Genomic DNA, 26,518 nt, shown 5'->3' on the forward strand with positions numbered 1-26,518 from the left:
TATTCTGTAGATTTAAAGCTTCACATGTGATATGCTAGTGCCATAGATGGCTCTAGACATAACTGGTGATATTGAGTTTAATATACTTGCCTTTCGATGCCCATCTCTGACATATTCATTGTGAGCTTGAATGGAACATACCTGTGTAGTCCTAGGGGCCTATTCCCACTATCCATTGTGGTTGTGTTAGATGGTCAGCCAGAAGTTTAAGGCCCACCGCATTGGTGTGTCTGCAAATCAGAGAGGGCTGGAATGGACACATATGATATACAATTGGACCACGTTAGGCGGGAATTAGGAGAGAGGCAGGACCTCCATGTTAGGAAGATTCATTCCCCTCTTTTCCCACATGACAACTGGAACTGTGTCTGTGACTCAAACAGGGCTGAAATGGACACACGATAACCAATTGCGTTAATTGTACCCAAATTGTCTTTAAATTGAGGCTTGAATGTAAAAGGAGGCCATGGTGGACGTCGACATGTGTTGATTGGAGCCTGTGTATGGGAGAGAACCGTTACATAGAGCTGTTTGGACTTGTGGTGGTATATGACAATTTCCTTGATATATTGGCTTCAGATATTCGGCTGGTAAGGAGTAAACTTTTCAATGGAAGCGTGGCTGTTTGGATGTGAAGACTACTTTGCTACATGATTTCTGGCATTAGTTTGCTGGTAAGCTTTTCATTCCAGTGTCTTTTTGACAAAGCTCTATATGGGAATATTATGATGAGTGGATAAACAAATTGACATTATCTTATGTTGTTCTATTGTCATCCTTAGGTATTGTTCCTTAATTATATTTGTATATGGAAGTCTCCCATTTTGCATATCAGTAGCGCCCCCAGACAATATGTAGAATATTACCCAGGTAAATTGCAGCAGATGTACATTTGAATGTTTCTCACTGGTGAGAAAATTATTATATAATTCCCCTTACCCTAATGTTAGACTGTGTATCTGTTGGGTATTACAGGTTATGTCATACTATATGGAATAAAAGTGTGGTGAGACCTACAGCCAACATCTGTTTGGGTGTGTTGGCCCTATATCCTGGAATCTGCATATCCAGTATGTGCTATTTATTATCACTATCTGTGATCAGTGTTTGTTGCAATATTCTCTCTTCATACTTACCAATTGGTTTCCTTTGCTCCCTGATATAGGAATATTCAGCTGCCTCCTACTTTTGGATATTACAGCATCATATACCAGGCTGCTCTCTGATGACATATATGGCACATTACTCTTGATTTTTAATGATCCTTATTGGTTTATACTAGGGCACATGTACGTTATACATATGATTAATATGTTTCTTCCATTTTTATATATATATATATATATATATATATATATATATATATATAATCTCCAAAAGCAGGTTGATATGTGTATTATGCTGACGCTTTGATACAGTATGATTAACAGCTATGTCTTTGTCTTTGGATAGGCCATCTCTATCTGTGGTCAAGATATAGAGGTTCTAAGTAAGCTATAGTTGTGAAACACGTTGACATCTTGACATAGCAGTAATAGAGTCACATAACAGTAATAACTGAAATGTTATATATGTATTAAAATAAAATGGGTTTCTTTAAGAACCTTTAACCTTTGCAATAACCCCTTCCCAACCAGCCGCCGCAGTTATACTGCAGCTGGTTGGCACGGCTGCGCGAACTGTCGTAGCTGTATGTCGGCTCTTTAAGACGCTGTAGCAGGCACGTGTCCCCAGGCACCCGCAATCGCTCATGACAGAGCGAGAACCAGGATGTGTGTGTGTGTGTAAACACACAAATCCCGGTTCTGTCAGTGGAGAGGAGACAGATCGTATGTTCCTACCAAGCAGGAACAGCGATCTCTCTACTCCTCTAGTCAGCCACATTCCCCCCCCCCCCCACAGTTAGAAACACACATAGGGAACACATTTAACCCCTTGATCGCCCCCTAGTGTTTAGCCCCCTTCCCTGACACTGACATTTATACAGTAATCAGGGGCTGTTTATAGCACTGATCGCTGTATAAATGTCAATGGTCCCAAAAAAGTGCGATTTGTCTGCCGCGATGTCTCAGTCCCAATAAAAATCACAGATCACCTCCATTACTAGTAAAAAAAATGCAATAAATCTATCCCTTATTTTGTAGACGCTATAACTTTTGCGCACACCAATCAATATGCGGTTATTTCAACTTTTTTTTTTTTTGCCAAAAATATGTAGAAGAATACATATCGGCCTAAACTGATGAAGAATTTTTTTTCTCTATTTTTTTACTTTAATATTTATTATAGCAAAAAGTACAAAATATTGTGCTTTTTTTCAAAATTGTCACTTTTTGTTTATAGGTCAAATACTGCCAAAAAGAAAGCTCTATCTGTGGGGAAAAAAAGGACATACATTTTGTTTGGGTACGTCACACGACCGCGCAATTGTCAGTTAAATTGCTGTATCGCAAAAAATGGCCTGGTCAGAAAGGGAACAAAACCTTCCAGGACTGAAGTGGTTAAAGACAATATTTTATCTATTGGATTTTCTTTGTCTTCTTCTGGTACAGCTAAAGTCCGTCAGGTGTTCTTTTCCAAATTTCAAAGTTATTATTTTTACACTGTCCTTTTACATTTTTTTTTTATCACTTATTGCAGTCACAATGAATGTAAACATCCCTTGTGACAGTAATAGGTACTCTCTATGGAGGGATCTAAGGTCTAAAAGACCCTAAAACCCTCCACTGCACTTAAAAGTATTCAAAACGCCAAGATAAGCATTTTTGAATACTTTCTCGTTTTTAAAACTGGCGCCTTTAGGATGAGAGTAAGCAATATGCTTTGTTTGGGTCTCTGGCCAGCTGGCAGATATGCCAGCTGGTCCCTCAGGCCTCTCGATGGGATGGGAGACCCAGGCAGAATGGCAGAAGGCTACTTGTGATAACAGACAAGTGGCTGCTTTGCCATATCGAATGTCATTACAAGAAAGCCGACTGTCTACTCTAAAGAATGATACCAGGGTGATGTCTGCAGCAGCAGAATATATTATTCTGTACCCTCTATAAGAAGCCTTTCTCTCATTTTCCTGCTGCTCACTATCTGCATTTGAGAACCGGAGGGCATCATTATAGATAATCCATCACAGAAACCCCACCTGGAGGAGACTGTTGGGATTGCACTGTGATAGAGGATTAACCTGGAGGAGATCGCACTGGGATAGGTCCCCCATAGTGACCTACAAGCATGATTGACTCCTTTAGCAATAAGGCAAGGGAGTCAAAACTATCTGGTGAGTGCGGACCTGTTCGCATTACCCCCAAGAGGTGGAAGCACGGACACCGATGGGATACAGAGCACAATAGCACTTTGTGCACTTAAATAAACACTCAACTGCACTATTGTCACTTTACAGCACTTACCATTTGTCACTTTATAGTATCTTCTTCTATACATTGTTTGTACATTGAGATATCTATGTATGCATTTAATATTGTTTATAATTTACAATATTTATATATCTAAATCAAGATACACATGCACATATGATTACATTAGTAATTTGGGTGGAGCTAGCACAGTCTATTTTTTATTCAGTTCCTTTGCCCTCATAGGGGAAAATACTAGACAGCAGCAGCTCTAACTGTAGCCACATAATACCAAGGCACGAGTGTTCCACACAATCATCACCCCGGTACAACCACTTGAAGCAATATTGGTAATATTTGTTACTGATACCAATTCTTTTTTCATCTTCTTTAAAACAAAGTGGCCGCGCTGATAATCGGTCGACACCCCTATTATAAATGGATACCAAATTGGGCAAATGCTGCAAGTGCTATCATGGAGAGAAGCTCCAGCATTAATGTAACAACATGACATACACAAGTCAGTTCCTGCTTATTACAGCATCAGCTGGAATCTTCTGTAACTTTACTTTAATGCTTAAAAATGTATCTGTGGTTTGTTTTCCACGTTTTCTTTCCACTTCATTGTTAAAGTAATTCTCAAGCCCTAGCAGCCATGTTTTATGAAAGAAACTATCTCCTCCAGCAACTCCTGTGAACAGAGATTCTTATCCTGATTCATCAAGCTGCAATAGCATTTTAGACCTGCAAAAGTCACCCTTCAAGCAATGCTAATGCATGCACTATTTATTGAGATGTCACTTTAAGTGCGCCTTGACAAATCAGGTCATTTGTCTAAACAAAATTACTCACAGGCTTGTTGCAGAGCTCCAGAAGCTTATCTGTAAGTCTTGTGGCATCCCCAATAAATTTTCCAAGTGCTGGCTTCATGTGAATGGCCTTATCAAGTATCTCTTTGCATCGATTTACACGCATTGGATAGGAAGACTGTGGAAATATGGCAGCACAATCATACAAATAATATTAAAAGTAAATATAATCTCTACATTGGTATTAACATCACAATGTACGTGGCAGTTGAAGGGTGTGAGTACAAGAGACCTGACAAAAAATGGATATTCATCCCTTTTAGTGGAAACAGCCACAGATGTAGAAAAAAAAAATGAACACCACACAGAATGTCTAAGGCCCCTCTCACATGGGATCGATTCTATTCCAATCAGCAGCAGATCCGCTCACAGATCCCCTGATGTTTGGAGTGGGCAGATGACACATCCATGTCCACTCAGTTTCTGCATAGCATACAAGGACACAGCCCACTCTGCTCTGTGGGCGGGCGGGAGAAAACAGACTCCACTGTCCGTTTACACCCAACTACCCTCTAATCCACCTAAACAGAAGAAGACTGATCCCCTTCTGTTTTTTTTTTTTAAGTGGACCAGATCAGACCCAGAGATAGGCAGGACACAAGTTTCTTTCAGTTTAAGCAGGGACATAGCAGGAATTCAGATTAAAGAAACATATCAAAAAGGAAACAGCTAGCAAAAATGGCTACTTAGGAGGGGTTATCCTGGTCTGGCCTACAATGTTTGTTTGCTAGTGTCCAATCCTCCTGTAGGGGCAAGCATTACATGATAATATATAAATCCCTGTGTCCCTCAATGGATGAGAAATAAATACTATTTATCTGGCTGGCTGTGGCTTCAGTGTTTTGAGCCCATAATGAGAACTAAACACAAATCAAGTGTCAGAAAAAAGGATGGAAATTTTTATTAGTTCCTCATTCCAGGACAGCGATTTAAAGTACTGATCCCAGAATGTCAGCATGACAGTTACAGCAAACTAATAGTCACAGAATAAGGAGTCAGCCATTGCAGTCTTCATGCTTCTCTCATAACAGGTTTCTTTAAAGTTATTGTAATAACCCTGTATTAATGGTGTATTTATACAAAGGGACCTTTCCTCCCATTCAACATTACCTTAGACACGGCAGTCATCATCCACATTGCCTGCTGAGGATAAGCCACAAACACTTTTGCAACTATTTCCATCAATACTGCAAACACCTCATCGTGAGAGTGACAGATCCTAGAGATTAGCTGAGAGAAGGCAGTCAGGAACTGGTATGGAGCTAAATAATTTTTATGATCTGTTATAACCTTGTTAATTTTGATCAAATCGTTTTTCATTTGCAGACGATCAGCACGGCCAGCTGAAAATGATAAAGTAAAATTGCATAATAAAACAGTGAAACACTTAGAAATTCTGGTCAACAATCATAGTAGTGGCAAATTGGAGCTTCAAAAGAAAACAAAAACTTAGCATGTATAAAAGTGAGAAAGAGAGAGCATGCAGATAGTATTGCCTCTTTATAAATACCTGCAGCGTCACATCTAAAATATATGGCTCAGGTTTTGACAGTATACTATAAAACGGAACATAGGAATGCCACACAAGATTAAAATGGTGAACTAAATAAATGGAACCATCAGTAAAATATTAGAAATATTTGGTATGGCAGTTTGACTTCAACATCTAAAAATGGCCCACTACCAAAAACAACTGTATTCTGAGAACTTTATTTATTACAGGTATTTATATAGCACCGTCCATTTATGCAGCACTTTACATATATACAGTATATTGTACATTTACATCAGTCCCTGCCCTCAAGGAGCTTATAGTCTAAGGCCCCTAATTTATGTTCATACATACTAGGGCCAATTTAGACAGGAGCCAATTAAACTACCAGCATGTCTTTGGAGTGTGGCAGGAAACCGGAGTACCCAGAGGAAACCCACGCAGGCACAGAGAGAACAAGCAAACTCCAGGCAGGTAGTGCTGTGGTTGGGATTTGAACAGACGACCTTAGTGCTTCTAGGCAGAAGTTCTAACCATTTAGCCACTGTGCTGCCCTTTAAAAAGGTAATACATGTAATGATAGTATTTTCAGTATTACTTTTCCAAACACCTTTATTTATTTTTTAATGTATTAAACCCCAAATCAAAAATTTTATATTTTGAAGTTTACCAATTCTTAAATTGCGGTGGCTGCATTTGCTTCCTTTTGATCCAGCCAGTAACGCTTCCTGCCTTAGGGTGTCCCCACTCTAGGTGGTGAAGCAAAGGCGATACCCTTGGACAGCAGCATTGTCAATCTGGGGAGTGGGTATTGTCCAATTAACAAGTTTGGATGGACTTTAATAACAAATTCAAAACCAAACTCCTGCTAACACTTTTTAAGCAGCTACAGTTGTTTCATTTTGGGACAAAGGTTTTACAGAAATGGATAAAAGATGATCATTGTAAGCAACCCTATCAGTGTTAAATGGTTTATCTCAATTCTTTAACTACCACTTTTTGCTTGACGGCTTGGTCTGTTAAATGAAGTTGAAAAAAAAAAGCACACCAACTGGATCACAAGGTAAAAATAAATGCTTAAAAAAAAAAAAACTTAAAAAAGACCCAAAAAACAAACAAAAGAAACACACTAATGAAAACCACCACATTTAAGAATCAACTTATATATACAGTATATACATTTTTGCTTTTAGGTTTTACCAGGCAAACCAGGAAAAAAGGAATTGCAACATGTAACAGGGTAAAAAAAAAAAAAAACATACAAGCAAAAGTAACACAATTACAGCAACTGTTTGCCCAAGTAGTAAAATGACAATAGCGACTACTATTATTGTAACTGCCTCTGAATCAAAACAGCAGTGTTTGGAAAATGTTAAACCTGATCCTCATTAGTCTTTTTAACCCCCCTTTTTAAATATGTATAAACTACTAATAAAAAAAAATTGTACAGAAAATAATACATTTTACCTTTTTCCCATTCATAGACTTTAGCTCCAAAGTCAAGCCACAGAGATAGCATTCGAGGCATTGACTGGTAAATGAATTGATTTCCATATTGCAGAGACCTAATAAAAAAGTCGAATTTTACATTTAGATTTCTAATAAGTAATACAAAATCTGTCAATATGAAAAACTCAAGTTGTGAGTTCCCTGCAGCACCCAGTGCTATGAATTATGTGCCCTAGCTACAAAAGAATGCTATTATTGGGTAAATATCCTGACTACAAGAGGAATGGCACCACAATGTATATAAATTATAGCAAATTGTTTCAATGCCTTGCAAATTACTGTCTGTTGTCATTTGAATATATCTTTTGTTAAGGTAGTATGTACCCTCAATAGTTACATAGCAGCATGGTGAGATATATATATATATTATATATATATATATATATATATTTACTATGAAGTATACACCCTGGCTACAAAAAGAATGTTACTATGACCTATATGCCCTGGCTATATGAGGAATGGCACTATAATGTTTATTCCCTGGCTACAAGACGAATGGCACTTTTGGGCATATACCCTGGCTCTCAGAGAAATTATACTAGGGGGTATAGGGCTACAATAGGAATGTCACCATCAGGTATATGCCCTTGCTACAAGAGAAATAGTACTGGGGTTATATAACCAGGCTACAAGAGGAATGGCACTTTTGGGTATATGCTGTTGCCACAAGAGAAAAGGCAATATGCAGCATGTGCCCTTTCTAGAAATGGTATGGCACTGAGGGTTTATACCCAGGCTACACAGAGAATATCACTATAGGGTAGATGGCCTGGTTACAGGAAGAATGCTATTATGGGGTATTTTCTCCAGCTACAAAAGGAATGGCACTACGGGGTATATTCCCTGGCTATAAAAGAAATATAAAGGTGAAACTAAGTAAAAAAAACAACCCATTAAATTACATCCTCCTTAACTACATTTGTGCTCATAAGTTACGAGCTACAGCAGTGCAAAAAAAAAAAAAAATAGTCCAAATTGATGGCTAGGTGAATGCAGCATAGTATCAGAAAATAACAAAGACATATTTGCATTCATCAGCTCAGAAGCTGCAAATAGGACATATATGGAATTTCTAACATGACAATGATCCAGAATGTCATTGCTGCTGCAGAAAGAGGTGAAAGTTCTCGAATGATCATCACAGTCCAATGACCTTAAAGTGGAGCTCCACTTGTCTGCCTCCTTGGCACCTTGTGGGGGGGGGGGGGAGCAGGTACCCATTGCTTGAATACTCCCCAAGAAAAGGTTATGTTGTGTCCCTAAGGCTCCATTCACACTCAGACCATTTGAATTGCAAGAGGAAACTCTGCGATTCTGCCTGCGATTCCAAATCGTGGGGCACGTTTGTGATGACATTACTTCTTAGTGGCACCCCAATTGATGTGCGATTTTGCCACCGCTGTTGTGTGATAAATTGTGCTTCAATCAAAACACACAAAGCTGTCGTCCAAACAAAGATCCTGCTCCTTTTTGAGTGACAAACTTTACACGTTGTGATTTTACCGGTGCAAAATTGTACCGCATTTATGGTGCCATTAAGTAGTAAAAACATCATAAAAGCATGTTGAAGCTGCAGGCACTTTAAAGTGTGTTGATGCCAAAGCAAGTGCAAATGCCAAAGCAAGTGTAAATGAGCCCTAAATGTGCCAGCATCCAAACTATAATGCAGGAGAGTCATTTATGAAGAGGGATTGACTCATTTGTCAAAGACTGAAGATGATGGCCTTGATGCTTGGGTTCTCCAACTTGACCGACAAACTACGCTTTAACGGTTTTTCAAATCTCAAGAACAGATTTTCTGGAGAACACACTACTGATTAAAGTTGGACTATCATGCAAACCTACACACACACACACACACACACACACACTATAATATATATTACATATACATATACACACACACACACACACACACACACACACACACAGTTTTCATGTCACAGCCCCTGATAAGGCAAAAAAGAACTACAAGACATGACAGAAGAACATTTACCTCCCAAAATGATGAACAATATATCTTATCAGATCACCCTGCTTCTCCATCTTGTTGTCAGTCACCATAGGCATCAGTTTGTCATAGTACTTTGCAAGGTAAAAATGCCCATCCTCCCATTCCGGCAGCAAACTGGTAACATCCTATAATATTATTAAGGATGATAACATTATGATGTATTCAATTAAATACTCAATAAAAACAACAATATGAAACAATCACATAAAATAGGATTTTTGTAGCATAAATTCATATGCTTGGAGTCCATTGAGACACACGGGAAGCATAACCTTTGGGTTATACTGCTGCCTAACAGAAGGAAAAAACAACTGGCAAAAAACAAAACAACAAAAAAAATCTTAAACCAGCCCAAGACAACCCCTCCAACACCCAGCATGCCTCAGTTTTGCAGCGAAACAGTACTGAGAGCATATTCATAAAAACAGAGTGGTAAGACCTGTGTCTTTCAAAGGCCTCCAAGAAAAAGATTTTATGAGGAAAACAAAAACCCTTTCATCTATTGAGGGACAAAATTTTTTTTTTTTTTTTAGAACAGCTTACCTGTAAAATCCTTTTCTTTGAAGTACATCACGGGACACAGAGCCATAGTAGTTACTATGTGGGTTATAGGCCACCTTCAGGTGATGGACACTGGCATGCATTCAATTAAAAAGTGCACTCCCTATATAACCCCTCCCATTGGGAGTACCTCAGTTTTGTAGCAAAGAAATACACATGTATACCAAAGAAGGGAGGGACCTCTGTGCCCCACGATGTACTTCAAAGAAAAGCATTTTACAGGTAAGCTGTTATAAAAATCCTATTTTCTTATCGTACATCACGGGACACAGAGCCATAGTATCCATAGTAATTACTATGTGGGATGTCCCATAGCAATGCCAACTGAAGGGAGGGAGACATAACAAAGTAGGGCACCAAGAGACTAGAAGACTCATACTGCACCCTGCAGTACACTGCGCCCAAAGACGATATCCTCATGATCTTTTACATCCACTTGATAGAATCTGGTAAATGGCTGAAGACCAAGTTGCAGCCTTGCAGATCTGAGCCATGGAGGCTTGGTGGCTTGGTGATGCACTGCCCAAGAAGCACTAACAGCACTGGAGAAGTGCACTTTAATATGAAAAGGAGGAATTTTCCTCTTTAAATCATAAACTTGAACAATCCATTTAGAAACAGTAGATTTTGATGCTGCCTGTCTTCTTTTAGTACTGTCTGGCAACACTGTTTTATGAATCTGAGCGGACACTTTCAATAGACTTTGACGGCTCTCAGCACATCAAAAGAATGTAGTGACCTTTCTTCCAGAGAACGAGGTTCTGAAAAAAATTAAGACAGAACAATATCCTGGTTTAAATGAAAAAGCCAATACTACCTTTTAGGAGTTCGGGATGAATAAACCAATATGGCTCTTTACAAGAAAGAGCAGCCAACTCTGATACTCTTCCTGCAGAAGATATGGCAACCAAGAAAATTATTCTTCCTCGTCAAGAGCACCAAGGGAATATCTCGTATTGGTTCAAAAGGCTGCTTCTGTAAAGCCAACAGGACTAAATTTAAGTCCCAAGGGTTCAGGTGTGACCCAACTGGAGGATTAATTCGCGTTAACCCCTGAAAAAAATTAAGAACCAGAGAGTGTGAAGCAAGTGGTCATTAAAAAAAACACAGATAAAGCCGAAATCTGGCCTTTGCCACCCATCCGTCTTGACATTGTTCCTGCCAGACCTTTGAAAACCATAGAAGCCTTCCCCTCACTCAAGCGAGCAGTGGTGCCCCTTCATAAAGAGGCTTTAGTATCTTGTTTTGTGGGTTTTCTCCCCCAGGTCCCCTTTTGGCCCTTGGACTGACCCTGAGGTTTACCTCTTGAAACTGACAGTGGAGGCCATCATGACTGCCTGGAGGCTGATGCCCCTGGCACCAGAGAAGAAGCATGTTTTAAAGAAAAAATGCTTAACTTCTTTTTAACCAGTAAAAGGGAACTTTTCCCATTAGAAATTATTTGGATATACCTATCCAGATCGTCTCCAAATAACCGTTTAACATAAAATGGGAAACTGGCTTTTGCATGGCACTTTGGCTGACCAACTTTTCAACCATAGGATTCTACGCACATGTACCAGCCCTAGCATGAGCTGTGAGGCCTGGAGAATAGAATCTTTAATAGCGTCTACTGTAAAACACAACGCTGCTGATATCTCAGCCAAATCTTGGGCCTGCTGATCAGGAATAATCCATAAACTGGGTCTTTAAGGACTGAGATACTCTTCATTTTTTATTTTTTTGTAAAAAAAGGAATTCCAACTTCTTATCTGCTGGGTCCCTTAGCACAGGGCTCGACAAACCCCACGCACCAGAAACCGCACCCTGGTGCCTGGGCTGCCACCAGCCCACTCATTGCAACTCCCGATGCCCCAAACATGCAGTACTATTATATTTAACACTGATCGCCATTCCTCCTCCCTTCTCCACACTGGCAGCGCTTGATGCTTGCCAGAGGCGCTGAGTGTGTGAAACTGACAGGTAACAGAGAGGAGAGAGAGAAGATCTGTCAGAATTGAGATTGATGTTGGGGGTGGGTGGGACCCAGAAGCTATCAAACACCAGCAAATGGGATGGGATCTGGGCGGGCAGTTACGTGTACCTGGCCTGCCCCTTTTCTTAAGCAGCCCAATCATTGGCTGGTGTTTGATAGCTGCTGGGTCCCGCCCACCCCCGACATTAAGCTCAATTCTGACAGCTCCTCTGTGTTACTTGTCAGTTTCACACACAGCTACACTCGGCTCAGTGTGAAACTTGCCAGTGCCACCTGCCAATGCCACCGCCAGTGCCAATAGTGCCACTTGCCAATCAGTGCCATATGTTAGTTCCAAACCAGTGCGACCTGCCAGTGGCAAACAGTGCCACCTGCCTAAGCCAACTGGTGCCATCCTTACTCTTTCTGGCCAGCCCATAACCCTGATGTAACAGAGTTACATTGGAGTTATTGACTGGGTGCTCCGTTGTGAGTTAGGGTTAGGGGGCGAAAACTGCTGGCCTTACCCCGGGAGCTGACAATCCATATCATTCTAAAAAAAAAAAAACTGGCTCCTAATTTTTTTAACTGGCTCCCAGATTCAAAGCAAATTTGTCAAGCCCTGCTTTAGCATATGAGCATTGTCGACTGGACAAGTCAAGTTTTTGTTTACAGAGGATATAGCAGCATCAACTGCTGGAAATCCCCATTTCTTATAGAACTCTTCCTCCATAGGATAAAGTAATGAAAAACTTCTTATCTGGGTGCTCCCACTCAGAGTACATAAGCTTTTTTTAGCCATGAATTGATAGGAAAAGCATGAACAGATTGAGGAGTCTTTAGTGAACCCAAACCAGAAGTGGGCTCATTGATTGACTGCGCTTATTGGCAGTAATAATACGAAGCAGACCAATTCAGTGAGAGACTGTACCAATCGTGATCCTTGCCCCTCAGCATGAGGGTCCTGAGCAATGGATGGGGACCTGATGTTGATCCATTCAAAGACACTTGAATGGATCGACATGGCTAGCACCAGCAAGGATTGCGCCAGTGGAGCTCAGCACAGCACATATTTCCTCGTGACCAACCCCTTAGACACTGGAGAAAAAAACTGAGGTACTCCCACCAGTGGGAGGGGTTATATAGGGAATGCACTTATTAATTTAAGGCGTGCCAGTGTACATCACCTGAAGGTGGCCTATAACCCACATTGTAACTATGTATGGGTCTGTGTCCCATAATGTACGTTAAGGAATCTTTACACTTTGGTATGTCCAAGAGCAGTCCAACTGAAGGGTGGCAACAAAGTAAACAATGGCAAAGTAACAAAAGAAAACTGGGAACTGCCTGCAGCTTTAAGGAGTCCCCTGAAAGACCTTCCACCTGAAGCTGGCATCAGATGAGGCAGACTCAGGCCTTAGAATGTGAATAGAAGACTATATAGCAGCCTTACAAATCTGGGAAACAAGATGATGCCGAAGAGCACAGCATGCGCCAACAGACCTAGTAGAGTGGGCCATAAAAGGAAAGGGTGGAACCTGAGACCATAATGCAAATTCGAAATAACCTCTATTTTGTGGGATTTTAAGGGCAACAATAAGAAAAAAAGGTATTTATAAAAAATATATTTCCTTTATTATACAAAATCTTAATAAATACTTCTTAAAAGACAATTCATAAAGAAATTACATAACAAAAAGGAAAATATACAATCTCAATCTTTTCTAAAAACAATGAATTTTGAAGAGAATGATACTATCCCACTTGGTGATTCCAAGACCTCCAGATGACTGGTGGTGGCAGAATGAGCGGGTCATCCGTGCAACCTGTGACCATAAGCTTGAACAATGGTCTGCCTGAGCCATCAAGAGGTGGCAGGACTGAAAGTCCAGCCCTGCCTGAACATTGCCCAGATAATGGAGGGAAATTTTCGTTTAGTGAACTGCAGATGGACAAAGGGATGGCAGAACAATGTCCTGGTTAAGGTGAACGGCAGAGACTACCTTTGGCAAGAAGGAAGTCCTAGGCCTCAACACAAACTTGTCTCTATGCAAGACCATAAACTGCTCTTTGCAAGACCAGGCCAGTTCAAGCAATGTCCGCACAGAGGCGTTAGCTACAAGGAAAGCAACCAATCACTGTTCACAGGCACCAGGAACAGATTAAAGATCGAAGTTCCATTGGTATATTTTGCAACAGGAGCAGCAGAGGGGAGATTAATCCTCAACGCTGTATGGCAGGAAAATTAACGCAGTGCAAGCACAATACTCCACCCAGAGGATGTTAGTGCTCAGTCCCACAGTGTTGACACCTTCCACAGCACAGCTAGTGGGAATGGGTAATAATTGCACCAAGCAAAATTTAGGGAGCTCTTGGTGGTCTGATGGATGTACTCATTAAGTGAGTGTTCAAGGACACAACAAATGCACAGGGAATACAAATGGCTCTGAACCTGGAAAATGCTCCACAGCTAATATTTACCAGTCTGGAAAGCACCCCACCTGGAACCCATTGTGCACAGATCCCTTCCAGACTAGTCCTGCAATATCCAGTCTAGCAGGATCTGGATATGGTACAGTACAAAACCCAGGCTGAGGACAACTGCACCTGATGGCTGCAAATTCAAGGGTAGACATTCAGCATCAGTGTAGAGATGAGTCTTTACAGAAAAAAAAAAAAAAAAAAAAAAGATGAGATGAAAAATTGTGCTGGCAGTAAGAATGGTTATCCTGGGCTGACTTACAGTTGTTTGCTGCAGTGTCCAGCCCTATTGTAGGTGTCAGAAAACCAAAAGGTTAAAACTTATTGTGTCTTCCAATGGATGAGAAAGAAAATGGTCTACTAGATGTCAGCATATGCTAAACAGACTAATAGCAGTATATTTGTTTTGAACTCACTTTATATTTTTTCATCACAGCATTACTTTCAAAGTTAGCCGTCTCCTCCATGAATCGCCCCACAAGTAGCATGGCTCTGCCATGGATAAGCTGTTGTTCACTGGTGTCAGACTGAAACAACTCTGCTCCCTTCTGAAGGACAATGAGGGCCTGGTGCACATCACCCTGTCAAAAAAGTGAAGAGTGAAAAAAAACATAAAAGTTATGTCACATCCCAAACAAATATACAGAGTGCAAAGCATGCATGTACAGAGAAAGAAAACTGTGTTCACAAAATGAAACACAATAATTTGTTAAATTTCTGAAGATAACCACAGCATAATCACAACTGAGGCACAAAACTTAAAGTGGAAGTAAACCCTCCTATCGTTTTCAGCCAAGGAAGCTGCCATCTTGACCTCTGTTTAATCTTCAACTGTCATGATGCTGCACATGTGATCAGTTATGACACTAGCCATTGGATGGTTTGACAGTTTGGTTGCGAGCACAACCAATGAAACAGTTAGCATTTCCGGCATGCCGGGAATGTAACTGTTTTTTTAACCACTTTCAGACCGGACCATTTTGCTGGTCAATGACCAGAGGTCTTTTTACAATTTGGCACTGCGCTGCTTTAACTGGTAATTGCGCGGTCATGCAATGTTGTACCCAAACAAAATTTGCGTCCTTTTCTTCCCACAAATAGAGCTTTCTTTTGATGGTATTTGATTGCCTCTGCGATTTTTATTTTTTGCGATATAAACGTAAAAAGACCGCAAATTTTGAAAAAAAATTATATTTTCTACTTTTTGTTATTAGAAAAATCCAATAAACTCAATTTTAGTCATACATTTAGGCCAAAATGTATTCAGCCACATGTCTTTGGTAAAAAAAAAGTCAATAATTGTATATTTATTGGTTTGCGCAAAAGTTGTCACATCTACAAACTAAGGTACGTTTTCTGGAATTTACGCAGCTTTTAGTTTACGACTGCCTATCTCATTTCTTGAGGTTGTTTTTTTTTTTTACACAAAGTTGTCACTAAATGATATATTGCTCACACATGCTATGGGTATATGTGAAATGACACCCCAAAATAAATTCTGCTGCTTCTCCTGAGTACGGGGATACCACATATGTGGGACTTTTTGGGAGCCTAGCCGCGTACGGGGCCCCGAAAACCAAGCACCGCCTTCAGGCTTTCTAAGGGCGTAAATTTTTGAGTTCACTTCTCACTACCTATTACAGTTTTGAAGGCCATAAAATGCCAAGATGGCACAAAACCCCCACAAATGACCCCATTTTAGAAAGTAGACACCCCAAGCTATTTGCTGAGAGGCATGTTGAGTCCATGGAATATTTTATATTTTGCCACAAGTTGCGGGACAATTACAAACTTTTTTTTTTTTTTTTTTTTCCCCCACAAAGTTGTCACTAAATGATATATTGCTCATGCATGCCATGGGCATATGTGAAATGACACCCCAAAATAAATTCTGCTGCTTCTCCTGAGTACGGGGATACCACATATGTGGGACTTTTTGGGAGCCTAGCCGCGTACGGGGCCCCGAAAACCAAGCACCGCCTTCAGGCTTTCTAAGGGCGTACATTTTTGAGTTCACTTCTCACTACCTATTACAGTTTTGAAGGCCATAAAATGCCAAGATGGCACAAAACCCCCACAAATGACCCCATTTTAGAAAGTAGACACCCCAAGCTATTTGCTGAGAGGCATGTTGAGTCCATGGAATATTTTATATTTTGCCACAAGTTGCGGGAAAATTACAAACTTTTTTTTTTTTTTTCACAAAGTTGTCACTAAATGATATATTGCTCACGCATGCCATGGGCATATGTGAAATGACACCCCAAAATAAATTCTGCTGCTTCTCCTGAGTACGGGGATACCACATATGTGGGACTTTTTGGGAGCCTAGCCGCGTACGGGGCCCCGAAAACCAAGCACCGCCTTCAGGCTTTCTAAGGGCGTTACAGTTTTGAAGGCCATAAAATGCCAAGATGGCACAAACCCCCCCCCAAATGACCCCATTTTGGAAAGTAGACACCCCTAAATTTAGGGGTACACTAGTGAGACTGGTAATAAATGGCGGGTGCCCTGAAACTATAAAAAAATAACTAACCAACCAGCGTCACCTGTAACAGTTATATGGTGATCACTGGTGAAAGGGTTAACTAGGGGGCAATCAGGGGGCTTTATGCGGTAGTATATGGGGGTCCCTGGCGCTATAAAAAGCTGCGGCGAACCTAAATACCTACCTGCCTAACTAGCGTCACCCTGTGACACTAATACAGCGATCAGAAAAATGATCGCTTATTAGGCTGGGTTCACACTGGAGCGATGCGGGAACGCCACGAATCCGCGGCGGGTTCCCGCATCGCATGCCTCCCGGCGGCAGTTTACACTGCCCTATGCGAACTGCTGGGAGTGTCAGTGAAATGTTAATGACACCCCCAGATCAGTTTGCATATCGCAGTGCGATCTGCAAACTCGGATCGCATGGTGTGAACACCCATGCGATCCGATTCTGCTGCGGACCAAAAAAAGGGTCCCGTACGAGTTTGCGGCGGGTGCGACGCGAATTCAGCCATACTATCTGTATGGCTGAACTCAAATCGCACAGAGATCGGATGTGATTTGCACTGCAGTGCGGTGCGAATCACATCCGTTCTCATAAACCGCTGCAATGTGAACCCAGCCTTAGTGACACTGGCGACGGGGGGTGATCACGGGGTTAAACCTTTATTGGGGGGGTTAGGGGGGTACCTTAGAACTAAAGGGGGCTAACCCTAACAGTTATTACAGTCACAAATGACACCCGCCGGGTGATCAGGGGGTTAAACCTTTATTAGGTAATAAATGGCGGGTGCCCTGAAACTATAAAAAAATAACTAACCAACCAGCGTCACCTGTAACAGTTATATGGTGATCACTGGTGAAAGGGTTAACTAAAAGACATTGGTGTCACTGTGACTGGGGGGCAGGGGTAATTGGGGGGGAGATCGGGGGGGTGTGAGTGTGCCTGGCATGTTCTACTGTGTAGTGACGTGTTGGTGCAACTCACCGATCCTCTCTCCTCGGTGTCGGAACGAAAAATACCGACACGGAGGAGAGAATACATCACTTCCTCTCCTGTGTTTACATTACAGGAGAGGAAGTGATGTCACGAAGGATTTCTATTCGTCGGGAGCGATCGCGAGGGGGTGGCCATGAATAAATGGCCGCCCCCTCGTCCGGGATCGCTCCCGAACGAATACCGACCGCCGCAGGCACCGGGCGGGGCCCGATCGGGCCCCGACCCGCGGGAAGGCAGGGACGTACATGTACGCCCTTATGCCTGCCCGTGCCATTCTGTCGACGTACATCGTCGTGCGGCGGTCGGGAAGTGGTTAAACTATTAAATCGATGGGTTTACTTCTGATTTAAATTAACCTGGACAGCAGGGTTGAAAAAAATAAAAATAAAATAAGTTTACTTTGTTTAAAAGTACACGTATCCTTTGCCATTTCTTGTCAAAGCTACTATATAAGGATAAAAAAACAAAAAAACAACAACAACATATGGACCCCACAACCTCCTTTTTACACTAACCTCTAGATTCCTAAGAGATGTTCAGCTGCAAGTAAAGGTCCTGACATCCTTCATCCCTCTACCACTGGCCAGAAATAGTTTTGAGCCAGTAAGAATCCACTTGACTAAAAACTGCATGCAGAGTAGTACATAGATGGCAGAAGAATGCCAGAACTTTGTAGCTTATTGTTGGCCATTAGGGATGAGCTTCGAGTTCGAGTCAAACTCATGTTCGACTCGAACATTGCCTGTTCAGCGAACAGTGAACAATTTGGGCTGTTCGCGGCAAATTCGAAAAAACACCCTATACAAGTCTATGGGAGAAATCTAAAGTGCTAATTTTAAAGGCTAATATGCAAGTTACTGTCCTAAAAAGTGTTTGGGGACCCGGGTCCTGCCCCAGGGGACATGGATCAATGCAAAAAAAAGTTTTAAAAACGGCCGTTTTTTCAGGAGCAATGATTTTAATAATGAAGCATGATAGTGAAACAATAAAAGTGTAATATTCCTTTAAATTGCGTTACATCAGAGGGGGGCAGGGTCACCCATACGTCACTGGGGAACCCCATGGCTTCCCTCATCAGCGTCAGAGGGGGCGGGGTCAGGTGACGGGTGGCCCCGCCCTCCTAATATAAGAAACATCAGCACTGGGATCCCTGCAGTGGAGACAGAAGACGGATGTATGAACAGCGCTGGACTGAAATTCACCCGTCGCTGGATCAGATCAGCCATCGCTGGACCCCGGAGAGATGATCATCCGTCGCTGGATAGCAAGAGTGGATTACCACCGCTGGAATCTTTTTATTTTTAATAAAGGAATTTTTCAAAAGTGTGTTTGTCTTATTTAACTATTTTTACACTTTCTTTGTGAAATGGTAGGGGTACTTTTGTACCCCCTTATAATTTCAAACAGGGAGGGGGCGGGATCTGGGGGTCCCCTTGTTAAAAGGGGCTTCCAGATTCTGATAAGCCCCCCTGCCCGCAGACCCCCAAAACCACCGGCCAGGGTTGTGGGGATGAGGCCCTTCTCCACATCAACATGGGGACATGGTGCTTTGAGGGGTCACAGACCCCCCAAAGCATCCTCCCACTGTTGAGGGCATGTGGCCTGGTACGGTTCAGGAGGGGGGGCGCTCTCTCGCGCCCCCCATCTTTTCCTGCGGCCTGCCAGGTTGCGTGCTCGGATAAAGGGTCTGGTATGGATTTTTAGGGGGACCCCCACGTCAAATTTTTTTTTTAAATTGACGCGGGGTTCCCCTTAATATCCATACCAGACCTGAAGGGTCTGGTAATTGAATTTAGGGGAACCCCCACGCTTTTTTATTAATAAATGAATTAATTTTTGGCTAATACAGAGAACACTCATTGAGTGTTCTCTGTATTACGGGAGCCGACAATGGAAAGTGATTTTAAAAGACTTTTTTTCCTTGCGAAATGACACTTTGTGCAGGGACAGTTCTAGGCACGGGAAACATGGGCCCCTTCACAGGCATACTATAGACACCCCCCAGGTACGAAATTTAAAGGAATATTACACTTATTTTTTCACTTTAATCATTATTAAAATCACTGCTCCTGCAAAAACGGGCGTTTTTAAAAAATTTTTGCATTGATCCATGTCCCCTGGGGCAGGACCCGGGTCCCCAAACACTTTTTAGGACCGTAACTTGCATATTAGCCTTTAAAATTAGCACTTTAGATTGTGAACGTTCGAGTCCCATAGACTTTAATAGGGTTCTAAAGTTCACACGAAGTTTAGGTCTGTTCGTAGGTTCTGGTGCGAACCGAACAGGGGGGTGTTTGGCTCATCCTTATTGGCTATAAATGGATCAAAATTTGTTCAGTTCAGCAGAGACTGGGCAAGTTTTGATTCATCTATGAGCAAGGCTGGTTATATAGAAGAAGTCGATCTACCAATCAACTTCTGTACAACAGTCTTGCCGGGGTTTTTTTCTGATCGATCAGTGCCGCTGGCAGCACTGCTCAGTGTATACTGATGGTGGGAAAGTCTCCCTGCTGTTAGAATGCAATAGCTGAGCGGGTATACACATCGCGTGTATAGATGGAGGAATCAAGTAATTTTTGTCGTTCAACCCAAAAATAAATAAATAAATTTGTAGGGTCTCTGCCTCCTGGATATGATGGTAATTACAAAGTGCATTATTAACCCCCTCATCCCAATGCAGAAATATTTTTATCCAAGAGTTTAGGTTAGGTCAAGAAAACAGGGAAGATTTATTAGCAAAGAAAATAACCCTAATTTTGAATATGAATTCACACCTTTAAATTGACACAAACACTTTTTGACTTATCAAAACTATTGATAATGCTGTTCATCAATAACAGAAAACATATGCCAAAAGTGTGCTTACCTTTGACCAGTGCCACTTAGCACGCTCAACATTAAGTTCAGACAGCCTGGTCTCTCCAGCATTCAGAAGGGCATTGTATGCAGCCTGATGATGACCTGCCTTACGTGCAACTCGGGCACTTTGGAGCCAACATTCCCCAACCATATCAGTGTAATGAGGCCTGAATAATACAAGACTGTTCATTAATGTATTTTTTTTTAAGTGCTCATGCACACGGACGTTTTAAAAAACTGGCTGCAAAGCTAGCTCCGACGCCTGGAAAAAAACGGCGTTAACGCGATTTTTACCGCGTTTTGCATTGGCGTTTTTTAGCGTTAGCGTTAAGTAGCGTTTTTAAAGAAACACATCTCTTGGCTATAGCACTCAGAAAACAAAGAAAATATGTTGCGCGTTTGTGCGCGTTTTCCCGCGATTCGCGTTTTTACAGCTCTAGCCCTGCGCCAGGGAGCGCACTGGTCCTGGGTTTTTTTTACAGCTTAAAAACGCCTATGCCATTTGCAGCTCAAAAACGCCTAGGTGGGCATGAAGCCATAGATTAACATGGACAGGCCTTTTTAAGCTGCAAAAAACGCTCAAAAAAGCAGCTGTAAAAACGTCCGTGTGCATGAGGCCTAAGGGTTAGAACCAAAAATTAACAGTCCTCAACAATTAAACCTAAAGTCTGGGCTAATCAAACATTTTCTAATACAAGAGGCATGTGTTTTTTGTTTTTAACTACCTGCCTAACAAGGCAATTCTGACATTTCCATCATATATGTAAATATGAGCATTTGTTTTGCTAGAAAATTAAATAGAACCCCCAAACATTATATATTTTTTAAGCAGAGGCCCTATAAAATAAAATGGTTTGTGTTGTAATTTTATTTTTGTCACAGTATTTGTGCAGTGGTTTTTCAAATGCAATTTTGTTGGAAAAATACCTTTTAATACATTTTAATGCACAACATAATACCCAATTGTTTGGTAAAATATAAAAGATGATGTTACACCGAGTAAATAGATACCACATATCATGCTTTAAAATTGCATATGCCCATGGAATAGCGATAAACTACAGAACTTTAAAATCTTCATAGGTGACATTTTAGAATTCTTTACACAGTACCAGTTTAGAGTTACACAGGAGGTCTGAAATTATTGCTCTTGCTATAAACATTCTCGGTGATACTTCACGTGTGGTGTGTCGGACACCATTTTACATATGCATGCATGCATGCCTGCAGCACGACCCAAGTATGAACTCGCCTTTGCACGCAGGCACAGGAAAACAGGAGTGCTTTGACATATTTTTAATTTTATTTAAAAGTTTTACTACTTTTTCTTATATTTTTTACACTGTACCTTTAATTTTTTTTTGTATCACTGTTATTGCTATAACATGGGATGAATAACATCCTTTGTGATAGCATAGGCAATTACAGGTTCTCTTTACTGAGACATCTGGGGTCTATTAGACCCAAGATCTCTCCTCTGCCTTTTTACCTTCCGTTGCATGTAAAAACAATTCATCAGCTATTTAGCCACTAGGATAATTTTTACATTATTCAGCATCACCAGGGTCATGATTGCAGCTATGGCCCTGGTATAACCACTTCAACAAAAGGACATACGGGTACGTCCTATGAGTGGATCACTGTCACAACAACACTGTCCTTCATGTATTTATTCCAGATCTGTGCAGTAATACAGCATAAAACAACCTCTGCACTGCCGATTTTTACAAGACTTCCTGTAATTAAAAAAAAAAACAGTTATAGCTGTTCTTTCTCTGTGTAGGTTGACTGGTCTTATAAGTATAGCCTTTTTGTCTATTGAAAAAGATATTAAAAACAAATATGTTTTTGTACCCATACTTCAGGTTCAAAGGGTTAGTTCACATTTACCAAAAAAGCACACTAAGCAGTCCCCTAGGGGTATAGCATGCTACACTTTCCTTCCAGCCAAAGCTTCCACTCAGGGCTCCCTTTCAGTTCAAATTATGAAGGGTAAAATTGTATTAAAAAGAGGCCCCTACATAAAATTTTCTACAGCCTGTAATGGCTCTGTCTAGAACTATTGTGTGGACAGAGCAGCCAATGGACCCAGCGACCCTAGTGCCACTGTAACGAGCAATGTCCTGTTCTTTTGTCCTGCACATGTGCAGTGTGTACTCTCTAACACACCTCATCATTGGCTTGATCCCAACAGCTGCTCCATTCCTACAATAACTCAGGATGAAGCCATTTATACACGAGACAGCAAAGTGTGCTTTTTTTGTAAATGTGAACTTTTAACACTCAGGATCTGCAATTGCAATTCTTTATGAGTTTCTCATGTGTTAAGGATGTGCTGAACTAGATCTATTTTACCACTACTGCTAGCCTCCTCAGAGTTAGTTTATGAATCAATGTATGGAAGAAATTAGAGTAGAAACATGGACTTTATAGGCACACGTATATATTAGGTAAGAAAATTGAAAGTTTTTAATAGGATAAAGATAAAACCATTGTATACAAACACATTAAAAATCATATGATTGGACTCTCATAACACCTCATGATGATACACGTAGTTAACGCTTTTTTATGACTCAATGTAATTCTTTTTTTATAGATCTTTAACTGTTGGGATGCTTCACTAAAATATATGAATATGTGACAAAATCTGTGCTGTGCCTAAATAAAATATAAAGGCAGCATTAGCAAACCTTGAAGTTGATGTAAACCCTTGCATACACCCAAGTGAAATGAACAGCCTTGGATGATACACAGAGATAAAACAAATCTCCCTACATGAGTTTTACATGTATATCTGCTAGAGCTGCATGATTCTGGCTAAAATGCTTGGAATAAAAAGATCATGTTTCCCTCACGGCATAAAATCTTTCACATTATACAAAAAAACTGGGCTAACTTTACTGGTTCTTTTTTTTTTTTTTAATTCATTAAGGTGTAATTTTTTTTCAAAAAATTGCATTTGAATGACTGATGCGCAAATACAGTGTGACATAAGATATTGCAACAACCATTTTATTCTCTAGGGTCTCTCTCTACTCAAAAAAAAAATATATTTAATGTTTGGGGGTTCTAAGTAAATTTATAGCAAATTTTTTTTACCTGAAACTAACAAATGTCAGAAAAAGGTTTAGTGTTTAAGTGGTTAAACTTCCCTCATTTACACACCAAAGTGTATTCCATTGATCTAAAGGACAAATCGTTACAATGTTTATACTTAAAGCGGCGTTCCGCTTAAAAAAAAATTTAATGTCAGCAGCTACAAAATACTGCAGCTGCTGACTTTTAATAATCAGACACTTACATGTCACAGGGTCCAGCGATGCGGGGAAATGAAGCCCTGCTAGTCTCCCCCTCCTCTCTGCGGCCCTGGCATTGTCACTGTAGGTGCCTGGCTGTGGCTTCACAGCCGGGCACGCACTGCTCATGCGTGAGCCGCCAGGCAATCATCTGGGACCTGTGACGTGTCCCAGATGATTGCCAAGAGGGAGGGAGGAGAGGTGATCTCCCTTCCAGTGCATCGAGGAAGTGGGAGTTGGGACCCTCTAAAAAGAGGGTATCCGCTCCCCCATCCTCCAAAAAGTGGCATGTCAGGGGGTCATCTTCCCTTAAAGCAGTAGTTCCATTTTTGGGTGGAACTCCGCTTTAAGTTCCACTGCTAAAGAATGTTGTGATTCTTGGCAGACTGCCCGATTTTTATTCCCCCTTTCTTTTGATAGCTGCCAGCTTTATCAGAGCAGAGAGAATTCTCTGCATAGAAAGAATACTTTATCAAGATCGCAACGGGAAAACAAAAACGCAATAACGATTCTTAACGATTAATCGTGCAGCTCTAATATCTGCTATCTTCAGCATTATTCTTTAGAAAGTGCACATTGTGTTAGGAGATTTTCTCTTCCTGGTTAGCACTGCAGTAAAGCCTGAGCATACAGTCAAGAAAGCCGATTGCAGGAAAGGCACACACCCCCTCTCCTCATAAGTAGAGACTTTCAGAACTGACCGTTGAATCGTTCAGGGCTCTGATAATCTATTTAAAGCATCCTCCCCAACACAAAATTCTGGCTGCTTTCATCATATGTGAGGGAAAACTCGTCAGGAGTTATCAGGCTGATAACAGAAAACGTATACAGTGCATAGTGACAAAAAACATCAATAATAGTTAGAGCATAACCTTGATATTGTGACAGTAACAAGCGTTGAAAACTCCAAATTGAATTACAGTAGATACTGATAAATAAAATCCAAACAATGTCCAAAAAAACATAAGTGCATTACTTATTTTAAAAGCATATATAAGAAAATGTGGAAAATTGATCTGATGCCACCACTCCAGTGAACATGAGGATATTATTCAAACCACGTCCAGATAGCTAACCACCACCATCGCGTGAAGTGCAAACTCACCAGAAAAAATGGCTGCTGTCACAGAGGCATGTGTGCCTTTCAGCATAAATAAAAATCCCCCTGGAAGTGTTGCAGTGATTTACCAAAATAGATTTTCAAATCTGTAACTTGCTTCATGAACTGTAGAAGAGCTTACCTATTACTGACAGTTAGCAATGCTCTGCGTACTGCCAGAATGGGCTCCCTAGCCCTGTAGGAATTCTGTGTCATCTCCAGCCTTGCCTGCCAGTTGAGGAAATCTGAAGGTGAGTCACCAAGGGATTTATCCAATACCATCTTCACACTGTGCTCCAGCTCACAAAGCATGTGTAACCTTGGGGAGAAAAAGAAAAGTACTCTTTTTGCCACATTCTAAAATAAAACACAAGATTTGCAAAGCTACCCTTAGAGTAGAGTATGCATTTGCATATTTTACTAATTTACCAAGTAATAAATAACTTTCACAGTATAGATTGTTATACCAAGTTAGGCATGCTGGGCTGGTGTCATAACAGATCACATGTGCAGCAACATGACAGTTAGGGATCCAACAAAGGCTAAGATGGCAGCTTCCTTGGCTAAAAAGGATAGGAGGGTTAAGTTCTGCTTTAACTGGTTCCTGCCCAGCCACCGCAGTTAAACTGAGGCAGATTGGCTCCCCTGGGCGAGCCATCGTAGCTGTACTTCAGCCACTTTAAAGGGTATGGGGGCATGTGCACGCTCTCACTGCATAACTGAGGAGCCAATGCACGTACCTGGCGGCCACAATGTCCGCCGGGCAATCGCTCTTGACAGAACCAGAATGGGGATGTGTGTGTGTGTGTGTGTGTAAACACACACACACATTCCCGATCTGGCAGGGAAGAGGAGACAGATCATGTGTTTCCAGTATATAGGAACAACGATCAATCTCCTCCCCCAGGCAGTCCCATCCCCCCTACAGTTAGAACACACTGAGAGAACACATTTAACCCCTTGATTGCCCCCTAGTGTTAACCCCATTCCCTGCCAATGACATTTATACAGTAATTTTAGCTCTGATTTCTGTATAAATGTCAATGGTCCCAAAAAAGTTTTAAAAGTGTCTGATCTGTCTGCCGCAATGTAGCAGCTCTGATAAGAATCACAGATCGCCGGCATTACTAGTAAAAAAAAAAAAAGGAAATAAAAATGCCATAAAACTATCCCCTATTTTGTAGATGTGATAACTTTTGTGCAAACCAATCAATATACGCTTATTGCGATTTTTTTTACCAAAAATATTTTAGAAGAATATATTTCGGCCTAAACTGAGGAAGAATTTTTTTTTTTAAATTTGGGATATTTATGATCTCAAAAAAAAAAAATGAAAATTTCTATCAAATACTTACCGTAATTTTTATTTTCCTGATGAACTTCATGGCAGCCTACGTGTGGTTTAATCCTGCCCCCTCATACCCCATAGGGCCCTTCTCCCATAAATCTTTGCTCCGGGCCAGAGGCGTGTTCCATAACTTAGCCTACTCCAGCCACTAGAAGGGAACTCCTGCTGCTATAGAGTCCATCAGGAAAGGAAA

General features: G+C 41.1%; 1 protein-coding gene across 3 annotated transcripts in view; it reads right to left on the reverse strand.

Moving 5' to 3' along the window:
* ATR (ATR checkpoint kinase) overlaps nucleotides 1–26,518 on the reverse strand; it is a 182,090-nt gene that overhangs the window by 34,347 nt on the left and 121,225 nt on the right. For 2 of the 3 annotated variants that reach the window (XM_077488214.1, XM_077488216.1), the window contains 7 exons: nucleotides 25,120–25,296; nucleotides 20,587–20,761; nucleotides 14,647–14,811; nucleotides 9,217–9,359; nucleotides 7,176–7,273; nucleotides 5,327–5,559; nucleotides 4,200–4,334 (listed from right to left, as the gene is read on the reverse strand). In XM_077488214.1, the coding sequence (XP_077344340.1) occupies nucleotides 4,200–4,334; nucleotides 5,327–5,559; nucleotides 7,176–7,273; nucleotides 9,217–9,359; nucleotides 14,647–14,811; nucleotides 20,587–20,761; nucleotides 25,120–25,296 (1,126 nt within the window). The remainder of the gene's footprint in view (nucleotides 1–4,199; nucleotides 4,335–5,326; nucleotides 5,560–7,175; nucleotides 7,274–9,216; nucleotides 9,360–14,646; nucleotides 14,812–20,586; nucleotides 20,762–25,119; nucleotides 25,297–26,518) is intronic. The other variant, XM_077488215.1, reaches the window with a different exon arrangement.

The sequence above is a fragment of the Lithobates pipiens genome, unplaced genomic scaffold (assembly GCF_037356315.1).
Source record: "Lithobates pipiens isolate NorthernLeopardFrog02 unplaced genomic scaffold, aLitPip1_a1.2 Scaffold_18, whole genome shotgun sequence".
Classification (NCBI taxonomy): Eukaryota; Metazoa; Chordata; class Amphibia; order Anura; family Ranidae; genus Lithobates; species Lithobates pipiens.